Raw genomic sequence first — 20,767 nt, 5'->3', positions numbered from 1 at the left:
AGTCCAAAGATGTGCGGGTTAGGTGGATTGGCCATGCTAAATTGCCCTTACTGTTCAAAAAGGTTAAGTGGGGGTTACTGGGTTACGGGGACAGGATAGGTACGTAGGCTTGAGTAGGGTGCTCTTTGTAAGGGGATTGGCCATGCTAAATTGCCCTTAGTGTTCAAAATTGCCCTTATGGGGATAGGGTGGAGATGTGGGCTTGGTTAGGGTGCTCTTTCAAAGAGCAGTGCAGACTCGATGGGCCGAATGGCCTCCTTCTGTACTGTAAATTCTATGAATAAAAAGTATTATGAGGCTCTCCCAAGATTGATTTTCTAAGGGGCCTCTGTGGAGTTGAGGTTACAATCAGATCAGCCGTGAACTTATTGAATGGTGGAGCAGGCTCGAGGGGCCGAGTGGCCTACTCCTGCTCCTAATTCGTATGTTATCACATCCTTTATAATAGATTGTAGCATTTTCCCTCCTACTGATGTCAGGCTAATGGGTCTGTGGTTCCCCGTTTTCTCTCTCCCTCCTTAAATAGTGGGGTTACATTTACCACCTTCCAATCTGCAGGAACCATTCCAGAACCTATAGAATTTTGAAAGATGATCACCAATGTATCCACTATCTCTCCAGCCGCCTCTTTCAACACTCTGGGATGTGGAGCATCAGCTTTTGGGGATTTATTAACTTTCAATCCCATTATTCTCTCCAGTACTGCTTTTTTACTAATACTAATCTCTTTCAGTTCCTCGTGCTCAGTAGTCCCCTTGGTTCTCTCGTGTTTTTGGGACAATTTCTGTATCTTCCTCCGTGAAGACAGACACACATTGTTTAGTTTCTCTGCCATTTCCTTATCCACCATTATAAACTCTCCTGTCTCTGCCTGGAATGGACCCACATTGGTCTTTGCTAATCTTTTCCTTTTCACATTCCTATAGGAGCTTTTCCAGTTCTCCCCAGTTTGCTCTCATATTCTATTTTCTCTTTATCAGTGTTAATGTAATGTTCTTGGTCCTCTTTGCTGAATTCTAAAACAAGTTCCCAATCCTCAGGCTCACTTCTATTTGGGCCTCTTTATGAGTCTCGTCCATTGATCTACTAGAATCTTTAACATTTCTTGTTAGCCACGACAGCTTCACTATGTAAATAAAATGCGAGTGGTTGCCTGTCTATTGTCTATCATCATACAAAGAACAACAAAGGACAGTACAGCACAGGAACAGGCCCTTCGGCCCACCAAGCCTGCTCAGATCATAATGTCTGTCTAAAATAAAACCTTCTGTGCTTCCAGGGTCTGTATCCGTCTATTCCCATCCTATTCATGTATTCGTCAAGATGTCTCTTAAACGTCACTATCGTACCTGCTTCCACCACCTCCTCCAGCAGCGAGTTCCAGGCACTCACCACCCTCTGTGTAAAAAAACTTCCCTCACACATCTCCTCAAAACTTTGCCCCTCACACCTAAACCTCTGGCACCTGGTAATTGACTTTTCCAACCTGGGAAAAAGCTTCTGACTATCCACTCTGTCCATGCCACTCATAACTTTGTAAACCTTTATCAGGTCGTTCCTCAACCTCTGAAAACTACTCTACTGAAAACAATCCGAGTTTATCCAACCTCTCCTGACAGCTAATACCCTCCAGGCCAGGCAACATCCTGGTAAACCTCCTCTGTACTCTCTCCAAAGCCTCCGTATCCTTTTGGTAATGTGGTGACCAGAATTGTCGGCAATATTCCACGTGTGGCCTAACTAAGGTTCTGTACAGCTGCAGCATGACTTGCCAATTTTCATACTCAATGCCCCGACCAATGAAGACAAGCATGCCGTCTGCCTTCTTAGCTCCTTATCCACCTGCTTTGCCACTTTCAGTGATATGTTTATTGTAATTTCCCAATCTACCAAAGACAACTTGCCCCTCATACCCTGACAGTTTCCTTCTGCGAGAAACACTCAGATAAATTAAACAAAAGAACCATGGGCGGGACTCTTCCCTACCCGGCGGGGCGGGGGGTCCCAGCGGGATGGAGTGGCGTGAACCACTCCGGCGTCGGGCCGCCCCAAAGGTGCTTCCTCCGCACCTTTAGGGGCCAGGCCCGCGCCAGAGGAGTTGCCGTCCCGCCGGCTGGCGTGGAAGGCCTTTGGCGTCACGCCAGCTGGGGCCGAAGGGACTCCGCCGGCCAGCGGAAGTCTGCGTATGCGCGGGAGCGGCAGCTGACGTCATCCCCGCGCATGCGTGGGGGGGGGGGGAGGGGGTTCACCTCCGTGTCGGCCATTGCGGAGGCTATGGCCGACGCGGAGGGGAAAGAGTGCCCCCACGGCACAGGCCCGCCCACAGATCGGTGGGCCCCGATCTCGGGCCAGGCCACCATGGGGGCGGCCACCGTGGGGGCAACCCCCGGGCCAGATCCCCCCATGCCTCCCCCCAGGACCCCGGAGCCCGCTCGCGCCGCCGGTAAGGGAGGTGGTTTAATTCACGCCGGCGGGACCAGCATTACAGCAGCGGGACATCAGCCCATCGCGGGCCGGAGAATCGCCGGGAGGGGCCCGCCAACCGGCGCAGCACAATTCCCACCCCCGCCGAATCTCCGGTACCGCGATTCTCCGACCCGGCGGGGGGGTCGGAGAATCCCGCCCCATGTAACCACCATAGCTCATCTTAATGGCAACGTGGCAGCTTTGGGAACTAAATATCTTACAATGTGCAAACACCTTTTCATTCTGTGCTCCTCGCCAACCTGGAACCAGGTAATCGCAACGAGGCTCAAAAATGGTCAGCCCACCGGAGGCAGAGGTGTTAGACCGGCCAGTCCAGCAGAAAGAAACCCTCCAATCATCACCATTCACCAGATGTCAGAATGAACAAAATGCAGTCCTGGATGTCAGTGAGAGCAGAAACAATAACAACGGAGCCAACATCTGTAATTTATTGTGAACTTGTCCGAGGCACAACAGGTGTAATGAATCACAATCCCCTCCTCCCCACATTGAGAGCAGATGAATGGTCTCTCCCCAGCATTAACTCGCTAGTGTCTCCGGAGTTGGGAGGGATCATCGAATGTCTCCCCTGCTCGGAGCAGTTTCCAGGTGTGAACTCGCGAGGGTTCCCGCAGGGTGTATGGATATCTGAATCCCTTCTCTCACTAAGAGCAGGTTAATGCCTTCTGCACTGTGTGAACTCGCTGGTGTCTCTGCAGGCTCGATGAAGTAGTGAATCCCTTCTCACACTGAGAGCAGGTGAACGGCCTCTCCCCGGTGTGAACTCGCTGGTGGGTCAGCAGCCTCGATGAAGTAGTGAATCCCTTCTCACACTGAGAGCAGGTGAACGGTCTCTCCCCAGTGTGAACTCGCTGGTGTTTCCGCAGGCTCGGTGAAGTAGTGAATCCTTTCTCACACTGAGAGCAGGTGAACGGCCTCTCCCCGGTGTGAACTCGCTGGTGTGTCAGCAGCCTCGATGAAGTAGTGAATCCCTTCTCACACTGAGAGCAGGTGAATGGCCTCGCCCCAGTGTGAATTCGCTGATGTATCAGCAGGCTCGATGAAGTAGTGAATCCCTTCTCACACTGAGAGCAGGTGAATGGCCTCTCCCCAGTGTGAACTCGCTGATGTATCCGCAGGCTCGATGAAGTAGTGAATCCCTTCTCACACTGAGAGCAGGTGAATGGCCTCTCCCCAGTGTGAACTCGCTGGTGTGTCCGCAGGCTGGATAACTCAGTGAATCTCCTCCCACACTGAGAGCAGGTGAACGGCCTCTCCCCAGTGTGAACTCGCTGATGTATCCACAGTTTTGATAACTCAGTGAATCCCTTCTCACACTGAGAGCAGGTGAACAGCCTCTCCCCAGTGTGAACTCGTTGGTGTCTCCAAAGGCTCGATAAAGTAGTGAATCCCTTCTCACACTGAGAGCAGGTGAACGGCCTCTCCCCAGTGTGAACTCGCTGGTGTGGCCGCAGGCAGGATAACCGAGTGAATCCCTTCCCACACTGAGAGCAGGTGAACGGCCTCTCCCCACTGTGAATGCGTCGATGTCTTCGCAGGTGGGATAATTGAGTGAATCCCTTCTCACACTGAGAGCAGGTGAATGGCTTCTCCCCAGTGTGAACGCGTCGATGAGATTCCAGTGCAGATGGAGTCCTGAATCCCTTCCCACAGTCCCCACATTTCCACGGTTTCTCCATGTTTTGGGTGTCCTCGTGTTTCTCCACGTTTGACTCTCAGTTGAAGCCTCGTCCACACAGTGTACGGTCTCTCCCCGCTGTGAATGGTGTGATGTTTTTTCAGGCTGTGTAACTGGTTAAAGCTCTTTCCACAGTCGGTGCTCTGGAACACTCTCACTCGGGTGTGTGTGTCTCGGTGCTTTTCCAGTCACACTGATGGTTAAAATCTTTTGAAGCCAACAGAAAAGACAAACATTTCTCCTTCTAGATTCTAAGTCTGGTGATATTCAGTTCCAAGGAATTGAGAGACTCAGTCAGATTGAGACGTGATATTTGTGATTTCTGTCTGTAATTCCTCCTCTTCTAATATCCTGTAAAAGCAATTTACAAAAGACATCACTGTCAGTACAGGATAGAAATTCAGAACAGACAATTCTTGTTCCTAGAGAACATTCTTTCCTCTCTCATTCCTCAAAAGCTGTAAATCTCCATCCCACACACTCTCCCTCCATTCTCACTCTGCTGTATCTAATATTCACCCTCCCAATTCTCCTGAAGGTGCTGATTCAGGCTGATTGACAGATCCATGCTCACTGCTTCCTGTCCTGGACACAGAGGCCATAACAAATACAAGCTGCAGTCGGCTATTCGGCCCATCAAACCTGCGCAACCATTCAATGAGCTCATTGGCCGATCTAATCAGCACCATTTTCCCACACTAATCCCCATATCCCTCGATATCTTCAATATCTAAAAACGTATCAATGTTGTTCCTGAAAATACTTGATGACTGAGGCAATGTAGCACAGTGGTTAGCACTGTTGCTTCACAGTGCCAAGGATCCGGGTTCGATTCCCGGCTTGGGTCACTGTCTGTGCGGAGTCTGCATGTTCTCCCTGTGTCAGTGTGGGTTTCCTCTGGGTGCTCCGGTTTACTCCCGCAAATCACGAAAGACGTGCTGTTTGGTAATTTGGACATTCTGAATTCTGCCCTCTGTGTACCCGAACAGGTGCCGGAGTGTGGCGACTAGGGGATTTTCACAGTAATGTCATTACAGTGTTAATGTAAGCCTACTTGTGACAATAAAGATTATTATTATTACTATCAGCCGTGTTACTGACCAGAGGCTGAGTGTGCTGACTCAATATCTGTGAGCTCATGAGGCCGAGCTTCAAAACACCATGAAGAGGCTCGATGATCCCGAGGAAAGAATCCTGAAAGTTGAGCAAGGTGCCTCCTCGACGGAGGCAAGAATTCAATCCTTGGAAAACTGGCCAGTGGCAGTAGTCCCGGAACGTGGAGAACCCAGGGTCAGCGAAATAACACCCAAGTCGTCGGCCTGCCAGAAGGTGTGGAGGGTGAGGCTCACGTTAGGTTCTTCGAGGACCGGCTGCCACGTTTCCCAAGCTGGATGTGAAGCCTGGGCGATTCCAATGAGAATGGGCATCGGATCCTGTCTTTGAGGCTGAGGGATAGTTTTCATCCCAGGCCTGTAATCATTCACTTCCACAACTTGAAAGATAACCAGAAGGTCCTGGAGACGGGTAAGGCGAGGTGGGACCTGGCTCCATGAGGGAGTGAGGATTTCCTTCTTCCAGGACTTTTCGGCAGCCACACAAACGAAGAATCGAGGCTTCGATGAAGTTTGAAGGGAACTCAAGGCTGCGGGAGTGAATTATGTCGCTTTATCCTGTGACACTGAAAATTGTATCCGACAACTCCGTCAAGTCTTTCAATAATCCGACTACTGCCTTGGCCTTCATTAAATCCAGAATGGCAAGGATTTGGAGCGATGATTTGCAGCTCAGGCTAACTCAGGCTCTAATCTAAACTCTTTCCCTATCATGGTGTTGTTGTCTGAATTTGTTATCTTTTATCCTGTTGAAGGGAGTTGTTATTCTGTGAGCGCCGATTGAATGTCTTCTTCTCCTCGAGTGTTCCAGGGACTCGTATTATCTTATCTCAGTTATGGTAGATGTGCCGTGTGCTTATTATCCATCATCTTTCTTCTATTATCCGAGCGTTAATTATGGCAGAACCGAGTGGCGCCATTGCCAAAGGGTGGGTGGTGGTGGATGCAGGTTTTCATGGGTGGGTCTAAAATGCGGGAAGGACATTCGATCCCCATTTCCTTGTTGGGCCTTATTTTCTTCTCCTCAATTTGGAGAAGGTATCCTGAGGGTAACAACAGTTTGGCTGTGGGGTTAATCCTCAGGGTCCTCAGTCTTATTGAGGAATATCCCCTTGGATCTACTGTGGTGGTGATTCTTTTGTATTTTTGTATTTTGTTATTATTGGAGGGTTTATGTGTTGTTGACTTTATCCTACTCTGGTACAGACGGGGCTGTGAAAGGAGCAGTTTGGGGAGACTTTGGTGCCTGTGGTGTAAAGTGGGTTGGAGAGGGGGGTAATGGAGCACGCCCGATTGTGGCGTGAAAGTCTGTTCCTGTTCTCTCTGTTGCCAAACTAATGGCGGCAGTTAATCTGCAAATTTTCTCAGGGAATGTACGGGGCATCCATCACCCTATCAGAAGGAAAATGATTGCCTCCTTTCTTAAGGAGAAAGTCGACATAGCTTTATTCCACGAAACGCATCTAGATTAAACTCAATTGGGGTCGACACGGTGGCTAGCACTGCTGCCTCACAGCTCCAAGGACCCAGGTTCAATTCCGGACTCAGGTGACTGGCTGTGTGGAGTTTGCACATTCTCCCAGTGTCATTGTGGGTTTCCTCTGGGATCTCCGGTTTCCTCCCACAGTCCAAAAGATGTGCAGATTAGGTGGATTGGCCATGCTAAATTGCCCCTTTGTGTTGAAAAAGATTGGGTAGGAATACTAGGTGATTTGGATAGACTGGAGGCATGGGCTTAAGTAGAGTGCTCTTTCAAAGGCAGGTTCAGAATTGATGGGCCGAATGGCCTCCTTCTGCACTGTAGGGATTCTGTGATGAGGAGTACTTTAAATTGAGGCGGAATTGGGTGAGGCAGGTTTTTTTGGGCCTCTTTTTTCATCAAGTAGCAGGGATGTGGCAATCTTTATTAATAAAAATATCCTTTTCAAAGTTGAAACCTGCACGGAGGATAAAGAACGTAGATATGTGACCATTAGAGGTTCGATGCATGGAGATGTTGTTTCAATAATGAATGTTTATGGACCCCAAATTGCTCCCGGAATTAATTACGAAGGCTTTTGTGAATTTTGCAGAGGTGGCTTCAACTCACATTTGGCGACTTCAACTGCCACTTAAATCCTCTGGTAGATAAGCTCCCAGTAACCAACCCCCCCACCCCTCCCCTCACTTCAAGCTAGGGTGTTGGCCTCAGCTTGTGAGGAGGTGTTATGTGGATGTTTGGAGGACTTTGCACCCGAGTGGTGGAGATTTAACCTTCTTTCCAGTCCCACAGCAATGCCGTACTAGAATCAATGACTTTTTTGTGCCGAGGACGATTCTACGGTATTCTCCTGCACCACAGGGAATATTTTCATTTTCACATCCCCCCCCCCCCCCCCCCACCCCCACCCCTCACTACCCCCACACCGCCCTCCACCCCCCACCCCCACTGGAACTTTTACTCGAGAAAGTGGAGGTTTGGTGCCTTCCTGACAAGAGGTACTTCATTTACTACACATTTTAAGGAAGAGTTTGAGTTCTTCCTTTTCTTTAACTTGGCCCCTGGTATTTCCCCCTCCAGACGTGTGAAGTTCTTGAGCAAATACAAAGGCCAACTTTGGAGCGATTTTCTCTGTGTGGCTTGGTGGAAGGAAAAGGGCCATGAAGACGGAGGAAATAAACAAGAATTTCGGGAATTCTATGCAGGATTATACAAGTCTGAGCAGTCTGGTGATGTGTTGGCGGGTGTGGAGCATTATTTCTGTTCCTTGTGACCATCCTTTTAGCCAGACAAATAAATGTGTGAAGCTGAGGGAGCAAAAGATGTCAATGTCTTTGAGAGAGAGAGAGAGAGACCTGGGCCAAGCTTTGCAGAGTCTGCACCCTCCCTGGATTCTCTTCCTTTCCCTTCAGTTGCTGCAAGTGACCAATTGAAGGTGAGAACGAGAAAAGAAAGTGTTTTACTCACAGATGTTGGAGACAGGAAGAACTTGTGAAGTTCAATCCAGCAGTTATACAAAGCCCGCGCTGATCAGCTGGAGGACAAGAGTCCTTCCGGTCCTCCAACTCTTTCTTTCCATTGGTCAATAGCTCAGGAAAAAGGTCAGGAGGCGGGCTATCCTTCGCACATGCGCAGTTCCCCCTCCCTTGGACATGCGCAGTCGTGGGCAGGAGGCGATCACCGATTGGCATCTTGCTCTGGCCGTCAGCCGGTTGCCTGGAAACCTTGTTTCGAGGAGGTTCTGTTGTCGGTTTTTTTCTCCCTTGTTCAGGGGGCGGGCGAAGCAACGGGTGGGGGCGGGGAGCGCCGGGCCTGCGCACTGGAACCCGATGACGATAACGTGGAATAGAGTAATTCCTATTGGTTGATTCAGGCAGGGCGCCATTGTGATGTCACAGCGGAAGTGAAGGAAAAACCTTTCCTGTCGCCAACATCTGTGAGTAAAACACTTTCTTTTCTCATTCTGACCTTCAATGCGTCACTTGCAGCAACTGAAGGGAAAGGAAGTGAATCCCGGGAGGGTGCAGACTCTGGAAAGCTTGGCCCAGGTCTCTCTCTCTTTCTCTCTTAAACACATTGACACCCTTTGCTCCCTCAGCTTGACACATTTATTTGTCTGGCTAAAAGGGTGATTTCTTTCCCAATGTTCACAATTAAAGGGCTGATTTCCCCTGGAGATGGCTGACATTTAAGAGACAGTAAATTAATATCAGACAGAGATATGTCTGGTATTTTTAAATGGTACAGATTAGATATATTATTTATGGTTCTGTAATAAAATACATTTATTGTTATTTCTGGTTGTGTTATATTGTACTGTCGCTATTTATATATTTCCAGTCATCTCTTCCCTCAGAGGGTTGTTAGTCTCTGGACTTCTCTCTCACAGGGACCAGTGGAGTCGGAGTCACTGAATATATTCAAGGATGAGTTGGACAGATTTTTAATATATATATATTTTTTAAACCATTTTTTAAATAATGAATGCAACAGACGAACAGAAATATTGATGGAAAATGGGGATAGTGTAGCACAACTGATACTGCCGCATAAATACAAGCAACACATTGCAAAATTAATTTGTGCAGGATATTTTAGGGACTGGAGCTGCTATATGAAATGCCCGATTCATTGAACAACCAGTTAACAGGTTAACATCGTGAGTGGGGAAAGAGGGTAAGATTATATAAAAACAGAAGAATAACAATGCAGGGCGCATACCCCAAAATATTACAAAACAGACTAACAGCATAGTCAAATTAAAATAACATAGATGACACAGAATCTCGATAGTGCAGAAGGTTCTTCTTCAAGTCTGCACTGACCCTCAGAAAAAGCACTCCCTGAGGCATACACCCCACAATATTCCCATAATCTAGTGCATTGATCATCGTCAACCCACCTAACCTAACACCTTTAGACACGAAGGGGCAATTTAGCATGACCAAGCCACTTAACTGCACATCTTTGGACTGTGAGAGGAAACCAGAGCACCCATGCAGATATAGGAAGAATGTGCATCTCCACGCTGACAGCTACTCAAGGAGTCAAACCTAGTGCTAACCACTGTGCCTCACTGTGCCCTACTCTGGGCTCAGTTGAATTGAAAGCCCTGGAGGAGCAAGCCAGTCAAATTGGAGCACATGTATTTGAGCTAGGGGTCTCATAATTTAACAGATGCATCAGACTTAGAATGAAGTACAGACATTAAAAATTGCAATGGGATACATTCCGTAATCAGTCTATGCCAGTTTTGGATAGAGGGATAACTGGCTGGTCTGCTTCCATATCGAGCCTGATGGATATTGGGTCTATCCTAACCAAATTCCGGATGAACCTAAGATGAGAGGCCAATTGATAAAGCCTGATATTTGGGAGACACAAACCTCCCTTAGCTCCTGGTGATTGGAGCTTAACAAACTTGAGGTGAAGTTTATTTTTGTTCCAGATAAATGTACTAATCATTTCATTAATTTCCTTAATGACTCTGGTCGACAGCAGTATAGGCCACTTCTGCAGAGGGTAAAACAGTCTGGACAACACATTCATTTTAATGAAGGCGATCTTCCCTCACCATGAAATCGGAAGAGCCGACCACTGGGCAAGGTCCCACCTAATAGTCACTATCAGCTGTGGAAAATTAGTCCCTTATAGCTGTCTGAAAGAGGGGGACATCGACATTCCCAGACATTTAAATCCCAAGGCGGGGGCATCTGAAAGGGAACTTAGCAAGAGGAGGAGGCTTACCCTTCAACACCCCCCTCCTCCCACCAGCATGGCCTCTGACTCAGTAAAATTCATCTTCTCACCAGAGAAGTCACTACATCTATCCACAATCGGGTACAGCTGTTTAAGATGAACATTTTGCTGTGGTTTTTATTTTTATCTCCGTGCCTAATGGTCTTTTTGCTGAAATTGTTCTTTATGGGGGTGGATTGGTTGGTTTAATCGTTTGTATGGGCAGATAAGTTGGCAAGGATTAGGAAGACGGTGATTCAGAGAGGGCAACAGTCAGGGGCTTGGCCCTGCTGAACCTGTTATACTATTATTGGGCGGCGATCGCAGAGTAGGCGTGGGGTAGGGGCAGGGAGATGGAGCCTTTGTCGGCTTACATTAAAGGGTAGGTGGGGTTAATAGGTTACAGGGAGAGGGTGGAGACATGGGGTGCTCTTTCAAAGAGCTGGTGCAGACTCGATGGGCCGAATGGCCTCCTTCTGCACTGTAGGGATTCTATGTTCTATCATTTCAAGGAGCTGGTTATCGTCAACTGCTAGCGGGGAGGGAAGGGAGTGAGGTGGAGAGGTTGGTTCGGGAGTTGGGGTGGGTTTAGGGGTTTTGTGTTGGTTTTACTTTGTAATGTTATGTGTTGTAAATGTTAAAATCTGAATGAAAATACTTTTTAAAAATCTATCCACTACTCCAGGACTGAAACACTGGGGTTCAACACAAACTGCAGCCCGTCCTCTGCACACACAGTGATTTGTGCTGCCTCACCCCACCCTCCAGGCCCGATATCAGAGGATCCGATCTAATAGCCTCTGGCAAGGGCTCAGTGACCAACGCAAACAGCAAGGGGGACAGAGGGCAGCCCTGTCTAGTTCCTCTCTGAAGCTGAAACTTCGACACCCTTAAACCATTGGTGAACACCGCTGCTACCAGTCTGTGATATAACAATTGAATCCACTCAATATAATCCTCACCCAACCCGAAGCCTCGCAGCGGATACACCAGATAATTCCACTCAACTCGAGCAAAAGCTTTCTCTGCATCGAAGGAGATCACCAGCCCATCCAATGCATATTTCTGAAAAGTCTGAATCACATTCAGCAACCTTCCAACATTGTCACTGGAAAATCTTCTCCGTATAAACCCAGTCTGGTCCTCCCGCATGATTGTCGGAAGGATGTCCTCCAGCCTTATCGCCAAAACATAAGATCGCAGTTTCAAGTCAACATTCAAAAGAAAGGGAACTTGTGACGGGGATGTGCTGAGTAGTCACACATCAGGTGGCTCTCCTCCATACAACAGAAAAATAGGCACTGTCGGCCGAATTTAGCCGCAAAATCAGACTTAAACATCCCCTCACCCTCAACAATAGTGCGGACAACAAAATGCCAGAAAGCAACAGCTCGAAAGGCTGCAGGGTCACAGAAACTGCGGCAAGGGACAGGAGCGGCGAGCAAGCGGGTCGGCGGCCCCACGAGGCGAGGGGTCTCCAGTCTTCCCGACAGAGGGAGACCGGCGACCCAGAAAACAAGCCCCCCCCCTCCCCCCGACCAGGCGATGGATGGAGGATGTTCCTAACCAAGGAATTTAACGCAATGAAGGATGACATTAAGGCTGAGTTAAGGGTGACGGTCAAGCTGGCGGAGGTGCTAGCCGCGATGCAGAAGATGCTCAATGGCATGTTGAGGAAACTGGAAGCCCGGGGAGCACTGTTCGAGAGCTGGAAAAGATCGAGGACCAGTAGAATCGGTCAAGGAGATAGAACATTCAGATAGTGGGTCTGCCAGAGGGGATTGAGGGCAGGGACCCAATCGAATACGTGGCCCAAACGCTGGGCAACCTGATTGGGAGGGACAGCTTCCCCAAACCGCCAGAGATCGACAGGGCTCACAGGTCACTCCGACTGCGTCACCTCGCAATGAACAGGGGAGCCAGCTCATAGGAGGGAGGGGGCGAGGGCAGCAGAGCGCAGGAGATGGTGAGGAGGAGACAGCAGGGGCACAAGCAGAGCGGGCGTAGGAGGGGGTCAGATCGATCCTGGGGGGGGGCCACACACCAGCGGGAAAGCTAGTGCCAGGAAGTACGGGAGAGAGCGGGACTGCGGCACATCTCCCACTGGGAAGAGAGCATCTGGGAGGGGGGGGGGGAGCAGATAGAGGGGGGATACAGTGGGGTGGGGGGGGGGGGCAGATAGGGAGGAATACGGTGGGGTGGGTGGGAGAATAGAAGAGGGGGGATACGGTGGGGTGGGGGGGGGGGGGAGATGGAAGAGAGGGGATACGGTCTGATCATGAGAGGGGGAACTTCACAACTGTTCACAGGATCCATTGACTGACAGATCAATCCCAGAACAGGGAAAATGACAGACATGGCGAGGGAACTGGGAACGTTCATGGGGCAGTGGATCCCTGGCGGTTCATGGAGCAGATGGGGCAGTGGATCCCTGGTGATTCTTACACCCGGATGAGAAGGAATTCCCGTTCTTCTCACCAGTACACAAGGTCTACACTCGCATCGGCTTCTTTGTTGTGGGGAAATCGGTGCTTCCAGAAATAGTCAGAGCGAAATAATCCATGATTGTAATCTCAGACCACACTCCACATTTCATGGATGTGAGGTTGGAGATGGGCCAAGCCCAATGCCCCACATGGAGGTTGGACACGACCCTCTTGGCCGACAAGGTCTCCTGCCAGAAAACATCACCGGCCATCGGTAAGTACATCACTAACAGCCAGAACGGGGAAGTCTCACCTTCCACATTCTGGGAGGCACTGAAGGCTGTGATTCGGGGAGAAATAATCACCAAAAGGCTCGTAGAGACAGGGAAGAGAGAGCGGTTAGGCAGCAACTGATCAACTCCAGTCTGGAGGTTGACAGACGATACTCCGAGGCCCTGACCATAGAGCTTCTGCTGGAGAGGAAGAAGCTGCAAAAGAACTTTGACCTGCTCCCCACCAGGAAGGCAGTGCACCAACTCCGCCAGGCACGAGGGACCTTTTATGAGCACAGAGAGGGCTCGCCGCCTGCTGGTTCACCAGCTGAGAAAGAAGGCAGCCACGAGGGAAATATCCCAGGTAAAGGATAACAGAGGCAGACTGGTATAATAATCTTTATTATTGTCACATGTAGACTTACATTAACACTGCAATGAAGTTACTGTGAAAATCCCCTAGTCGCCACACTTCGGGTACACTGAGGGAGAATTCAGAATGTCCAAATTAACTAACAGTATGCCTTTCGGGACTTGTGGGAGGAAACCCGCGCAGACAAGGGGAGAACGTGCAGACTCCACACAGACAGTGACCCAAACCGGGAATCCAACCTGGGACCCTGGCGCTGTGAAGCAAAAATGCTGACCATTGTGCTACCGTGCCGCCCAACCATAGCCGTCCCGTAGCCCAACCAAAAAAGGTCAACCAAGCATTTGAGGCCTTCGACAGGGGACTGTACACCTCCGAGACCCCCCTCCTCCCCGGAGAGAGTTCGGAATCATCTTGGGCTACAAACTCAACCTGGGCAAAAACAAAGATTTCCCGGTGAGGGGGAGGGGCAGAGCTGGAGGGCCTCCCAGTTAAAATAGCCCAAAACAAATCCCGCTACCTGGAGATCCAGGTTTCCCACGAGTGGACACGGATCCACAAGTGGAAGCTGACCAGAACGACCCACAGAGATGGGATGGACTCCTGCTTTCCCTGGTGGGGAGGATGCAGATGATCAAGATGAACGTACTGCCCAGGTTCCTCTTCCTGTTTCGATCCTGACCGATCTACATCCTCAAGGCCTTTTTCCATTCAATAGATAAGGTGATTATGGCGTTTGTGCGGAGGGGCAAGAATTCAAAAATCCTTAAAACAGTACTACAATGGAGAAGAAACATGGGAGGCCTGGCCCTCCCGAACTTGCAATACTATCACTGGGCAGCCACGGCCGAAAGAGTGAGGAGATGGGTAAAGGACCCAGTCATAGAATGGTTGATGATGGACGAGTCCTCATGTTCAGGAATGATCCTCCGGGCCCTCGCCACGGCAACACTCCCATCCCCGCCAGCACCAGTCCAGTGGTGGTAGCTACCCTGAGAACCTGGAACCAGATGTGGCAGCATTTCAGTCTGACCGATGTGTCCATCATGGCCCCCATCTGCAGCAACCATAGGTTTGCACCAGCCATTCTCAACACCACCTTCAAGAGGTGGAGACAGGATGGGGGAACACTGATGGTTAGGGACTTTTACACGGGAAATAGACTAGCGACCTTAGAGGTGCTGATGGAGAGACTGGACCTACCAAACCGGGATGAGCTCCAGGTCAAAAACTTTCTCTGCAAGGAGACACCAGCACACCCAGGAACCCTGAGAAGTACAATGCAAGAGGAGTTACTGGACGCAGACAGTCTGGGGAAGGGAAACTGTGGGGACCTGTACGGACAACTCTTAATAAGGATACGCTCCTTACTTGACCAAAGCCAGGAAAAATGGGAGGAAGAGCGAGGGACGGAAATAGGGTGGGGACTCTGGAGCGAAGCACTGAACGGGACCAACAACACCTTCTCCTACGCAAGGCTAAGCTTCATGCAGCTGAATGTTGTGCACAGAGCGCACCTGACAAGAACCCGAATGAGCAGGTTCTTCCCGGAGATGGAGGACAAATGTGAATGGTGCCAGCGGGGCCCGGCAAACCATGCCCACATGTTCTGGGTATCTGGGTATGCCCCAGGCTAGTCGAATTCTGCACAGCCTATTTAGAGGCAATGTCCATGGTTATGAGGGTGGAGCCGGGCCCACAAATGGCAGTCTTCAGGGTATCGGATCAGCCAGAACTATTCATGGGGAAGAGGCTGGACGCCCTTGCCTTTGCTTCTCTAATCGGCCGCTGGAGAATCCTGCTCGGCTGGCGATCAGCAGCACCACCCACAGCTCAGACTGGCTGGCAGACCTATCGGAATTTCTCCACCTGGAGAAGATCAAGTTCACCGTCCGAGGGTCAGAGGATGGTTCCCACAAAGTGTGGAGGCCATTCACCAACTTGTTCCAGGACCTGTTTGAAGCCAGCGGCCAATGGAACACTGGGGAGGGAGGTGGGTGTACGGGAGCCAACGGGATCACAGGGAGCAGGCAGGAAAAGGGATGTGGGGGGGTGAGGCTACTGGGAAAAGGAGGGAGAGGCCAGAAACCAACTGACACAGAGACCAGAGAGCCGAGAACAAAAACACAAGAAGAGGAACCCCCAAGGGAAGGTTTAAAACAGGACAGGGAGTGCGCGGGGTGGAAGGGGGGAGGCCCATCAATGGGGGGGAAGGGAGGGCACCGTCCACTTGTAAATAGCAGATAACTCCCATTGTACAGTGAAGGGCCCAGGAAAGAACCCAGAAACGACGAGTGAAGGGGGCAGAGGGGAGGGACGGGAGATGGGGGGGACCGGCACAAAGGAAATTGACATGCACATTGTAATCGGCAGAGTTACCCTGACTGCTTGGATAGTGTATAATAAGGTTTGCCACAAGTCTGCGACTCAATGAAAAAGAGGTGATAAAATCTGCCCCATCCAATCCCGCCTCAATTTAAAGTGTTCCTCATCATCCAGATGTGTTTCCAGTAATAAAACTATATTGACTTTCTCCTTCAGAAAGGAGAGGCTCTTTTTCCTTCTGATAGGGTGATGGATGCCCCGTACATTCCCTGAGAAAATTTGCAGATTAACTGCCGCCATTAGTTAGGCGACAGAGAGAACAGGAACAGATTTTCACGCCACAATCGGGCGTGCGCCATTACCCCTCCTCCAACTCACTTTACACCAGAGGCACCAAAGTCTCCCCAAACTGCTCCTTTCACAGATAAAAGCTCCGTCTGTACCAGAGTAGGATAAAGTCAACAGCACATAAACCGTCCCAAAAGAACAAAAATACAAAAGAATCACCACCACAATAGATCCAAGGGGACATTCCTCAATAAGATTGAGGACCCGGAGGATTAACCCCACGGCCAGACTGTCGTTACCCTCAGGATACCTTCTCCAAAATGAGGAGAAGTAAAGTAACTTTTTATAAATTGTTTTTACAGGATATTAGAAGAGGAGGAATTACAGACAGAAATCTCAAACATCACGTCTCAATCTGACTGAATCTCTCAATTCCTTGGCACTGAATATCACTGGACTTTGAATCGAGAAGGAGAAATGTTTGTCTTTTCTGTCGGCTTCAAAACATCAGTGTGACTAGAAAAGCACCGAGACACATGCCCGAGTGAGGGTGTTCCAGAGCGTTGACTGTGGAAAGACTTTAACCAGTTACGCAGCCTCAAAAAACATCATACCATTCACAGCGGGAGAGACGTTACACGTGTTCTGTGTGTGGACGAGGCTTCAACTGATCGACAAACCTGGAGAGACACGAGGAGACCCCCACCCTGGAGAAACGGTGGAAATGTGTCGATTGTGGGAAGGGATTCAGGGCCCCATCTCAGCTGGAAGCTCATCGGCGCAGTCACACTGGGGAGAGGCCATTCACCTGCTCTGTGTGTGGGAAGGGATTCATTCGGTTATTCGCCCTGCAGAAACACCAGCGGGTTCACACTGGGGAGAGGCCGTTCACCTGCTCTCAATGTGAGAAGGGATTCGGTGATTCATCCACCCTGCGGATACATCAGCGAGTTCACACTGGGGTGAGGCCATTCACCTGCTCTCAGTGTGAGAAGGGATTCACTACTTCATCGAGCCTGCAGATCCACCAGCGAGTTCACACTGGGGAGAGGCCGTTCATCTGCTCTCAGTGTGAGAAGGGATTCACTCAATCATCGGACCTGCGGAGACATCAGCGAGTTCACACTGAGGAGAGGCCATTCACCTGCTCTCAATGTGAAAAGGGATTTACTCGGTTATCCAGCCTGCTGACACACCAGCGGGTTCACACTGGGGAGAGGCCGTTCACCTGCTCTCAGTGTGATAAGGGATTCACTAGTTCATCGAGCCTGCTGGCACACAAGCGAGTTCACACTGGGGAGAGGCCATTCACCTGCTCTCAGTGTGAGAAGGGATTCACTCAATCATCCGACCTGCGGAGACATCAGCAAGTTCACACTGAGGAGAGGCCGTTCACCTGCTCTCAGTGTGAGAAGGGATTCACTCAATCATCGGACCTGCGGAGACATCAGCGAGTTCACACTGAGGAGAGGCCGTTCACCTGCTCTCAGTGTGAAAAAGGATTCACTCAGTTATGTCACCTGCAGAGACACCAGCGAGTTCACACAGGGGAGAAGGCGTTAACCTGCTCTTAGTGAGAGAAGGTATTCAGATATCCATACACACTGCAGGAACACTAGCGAGTTCACACCTGGAAGAAGCCATTCACCTGCTCTGAGCAGGGGAGACATTCAATGAACCGTCCCAACTCCGGAGACACTAGCGAGTTAATTCTGGGGAGAGACCATTCATCTGCTCTCAATGTGGGGAAGGGTTTTGTGATTCATCACACCTGTTGTGACTCCAACAAGTTCACAATAAATTACAGATGTTGGCTCTGTTGTTATTGTTTCTGCTCTCACTGACATGCAGGACTGCATTTTGTTCATTCTGACATCTGGTGAATGGTGATGATTGGAGGGTTTCTTTCTGCTGGACTGGCCGGTCTAACACCTCTGCCTCCGGTGGGCTGACCATTTTTGAGCCTCGTTGCGATTACCTGGTTCCAAGTTTGACGAGGAGCACAGAATGAAAAGGTGTTTGCACGTTGGAAGATATTTAGTTCCCAAAGCAGCCACGTTGCCATGAAGATGGGCTCTGGTGGTTACAGGGTTCTTTTGTCTAATTTATCTGGGTGTTTCTCGCAGAAGGAAACTGTCATGGTATGAGGGGCAAGTTGTCTGTGATAGATTGGGAAATTACAAGAAACATATCACTGTAAGTGGCAACGCAGGTGGATAATGGTTGGGGCATAAAAATTGGCAAGTCATGCTGCAGCTGTACAGAACCTTAGTTAGGCCACACGTGGAATATTGCCTACAATTCTGCTCACCACATTACCTAAAGGATGTGGAGGCTTTGGAGAGAGTACAGAGGAGGTTTACCAGGATTTTGCCTGGCCTGGAGGGTATTAGCTATGAGGAGAGGTTGGATAAACTCGGATTGTTTTCACTAGAGCGACGGAGTTGAGGGACGACCTGATAAAAGTTTACAAAATTATGAGTGGCACGGACAGAGTGGATAGTCAGAAGCTTTTTCCCAGGTTGGAAAAGTCAATTACCAGGTGACATAGATTTAAGGTGCGAGGGGCAAAGTTTAGAGGAGATGTGCGAGGGACATTTTTTACACAGAGGGTGGTGAGTGCCTGGAACTCGCTGCCGGAGGTGGTGGTGGAAGCAGGTACGACAGTGACGTTTTAAGAGGCATCTTGACGAATCCATGAATAGGATGGGAATAGACGGATACAGACCCTGGAAGCACAGAAGGTTTTAGTTTAAACAGACATCATGATCCGAGCAGGCTTGGTGGGCCGAAGGGCCTGTTCCTGTGCTGTACTGTCCTTTGTTCTTTGTTGTTCTTTGTATGACGATAGACAATAGATAGGCAACCACTCGCATTTTATTTACATAAAATATAGATTCCTTTCAGAAGCAAAAGTGAAGCTATCGTGGCGAACAAGAAAAGTTAAAGATTCCATTAGATCAATGGAGGGGACAATATAGTAGGGAGCCTGAGGATTGGGAACTTGTTTTAGAATTCAGCAAAGGAGGACCAAGAATCTGATAAAGAGAAAATAGAATATGAGAGCAAATTGGGGAGAACTGGAAAAGTTCCTATTGGAAAAGATTAGCAAAGACAAAAGGGTCCATTCCAGGCAGAGACCGGAGAGTTTATAATGGGTAATAAGGAAATGGCAGAGAAAATAAACAACAGTGTGTCTGTCTTCACAGAGGAAGATACAGAAATTGTCCCAAAAACACGAGAGAACCAAGGGACTAGTGAACACGAGGAACTGAAAGAGATTAGTATTAGTGAAAAAGCAGGACTGGAGAAAATCATAGATTATCTTAGAATTTACAGTGCAGAAGGAGGCCATTCGGCCCATCGAGTCTGCACCGGCTCTTGGAAAGAGCACACTACCCAAGGTCAACACCTCCATCCTATCCCCATAACCCAGTAACCCCACCCAACACTAAGGGCAATTTTGGACACCAAGGGCAATTTATCATGGCCAATCCACCTCACCCGCACATGTTTGGACTGTGGGAGGAAACCGGAGCACCCAGAGGAAACCCACGCACACACGGGGAGGATGTGCAGACTCCGCACAGACAGTGACCCAAGCCGGAATCGAACCTGGGACCCTGGAGCTGTGAAGCAATTGTGCTATCCACAATGCTACCCTGCTGCCCATAATGGGATTGAAAGTTAATAAATCCCCAAAAGCTTCTCTCCATCCCAGAGTGTTGACAGAGGCGGCTGTAGTGGATACATTGGTTGTCATCTTTCAAAATTCTATAGATTCTGGAATGGTTCCTGCAGATTGGAAGGTGGTAAATGTAACCCCACTATTTAAGGAGAGAGAGAAAACGGGGAACCACAGACCCATTAGCCTGACATCAGTAGGAGGGAAAATGCTACAATCTATTATAAAGGATGTAATAACATACAAATTAGGAGCAGGAGTAGGCCACTCGGCCCCTCAAACCTGCTCCACCATTCAATAAGTTCCCGGCTGATCTGATTGAAACCTCAACTCCACAGAGGCTCCTTATAAAATAAATCTTGGGAGATCGTAATAATATTCTTTATTATAATCATCTTTATTATTGTCACAAGTAGGCTTACATTAACACGGCAATGAAGTTACTGTGAAAATCCGCTAGTCGCCACACTCCGGCACCTGTTCAGGTAACGGAGGGAGAATTCAGAATGTCCAATTCAACTGACAAGCACGTCTTTTGGGACATGTGGGAGGAAACCGGAGCACCCGGAGGAAACCCACTCAGTTTTGGGGAGAACGTGCAGACTCCGCACAGACAGTGACCCCAGCAGGGAATTGAACCCGGGTCCCTGGAGCTGTGAAGCAACAGTACTAACCACTGTGCCTCCATGTCACTGTGTCAGTTATGGGGAACAAGGAAATGGCAGAGGAGTTAAACAGATATTTTGCATCAGTCTTTACGGTGGAAGATACTTCGAATATCCCATTAATACTAAAGAATATGGCGGAAGCAATTAAATACCATCGTTGGAGAAGTTGTATTGGACAAACTCATCGAATAAGATTAGTCCCCTGGATGGCTGCATCCTAGGATCCTAAAAAAAATGG

General features: G+C 49.3%; 1 protein-coding gene across 1 annotated transcript; it reads right to left on the bottom strand.

The window, feature by feature from the left end:
- Positions 1-2,893: 2,893 nt before the first annotated feature.
- Positions 2,894-8,534, bottom strand: LOC140420581 (uncharacterized). Its single transcript, XM_072504577.1, has 2 exons — positions 8,225-8,534; positions 2,894-4,516 (listed from the first exon to the last, which is right to left on the bottom strand). Exon 2 carries the CDS (start codon positions 4,164-4,166, stop codon positions 3,132-3,134), a length of 1,035 nt encoding a protein of 344 aa, XP_072360678.1. The 5' UTR covers positions 4,167-4,516; positions 8,225-8,534; the 3' UTR covers positions 2,894-3,131.
- Between the last annotated feature and the right edge of the window lie 12,233 nt (positions 8,535-20,767).

Source organism: Scyliorhinus torazame, chromosome 5, assembly GCF_047496885.1.
Source record: "Scyliorhinus torazame isolate Kashiwa2021f chromosome 5, sScyTor2.1, whole genome shotgun sequence".
Classification (NCBI taxonomy): Eukaryota; Metazoa; Chordata; class Chondrichthyes; order Carcharhiniformes; family Scyliorhinidae; genus Scyliorhinus; species Scyliorhinus torazame.
Note: the sequence above shows the minus strand (reverse complement) of the source record. Positions and strands in the feature narration are given on the sequence as shown.

Bases quoted from the DNA above. Each gene is read 5' to 3' on its own strand.
- LOC140420581 (XM_072504577.1), bottom strand. From the start codon at position 4,166: ATGGAGAAACCGTGGAAATGTGGGGACTGTGGGAAGGGATTCAGGACT.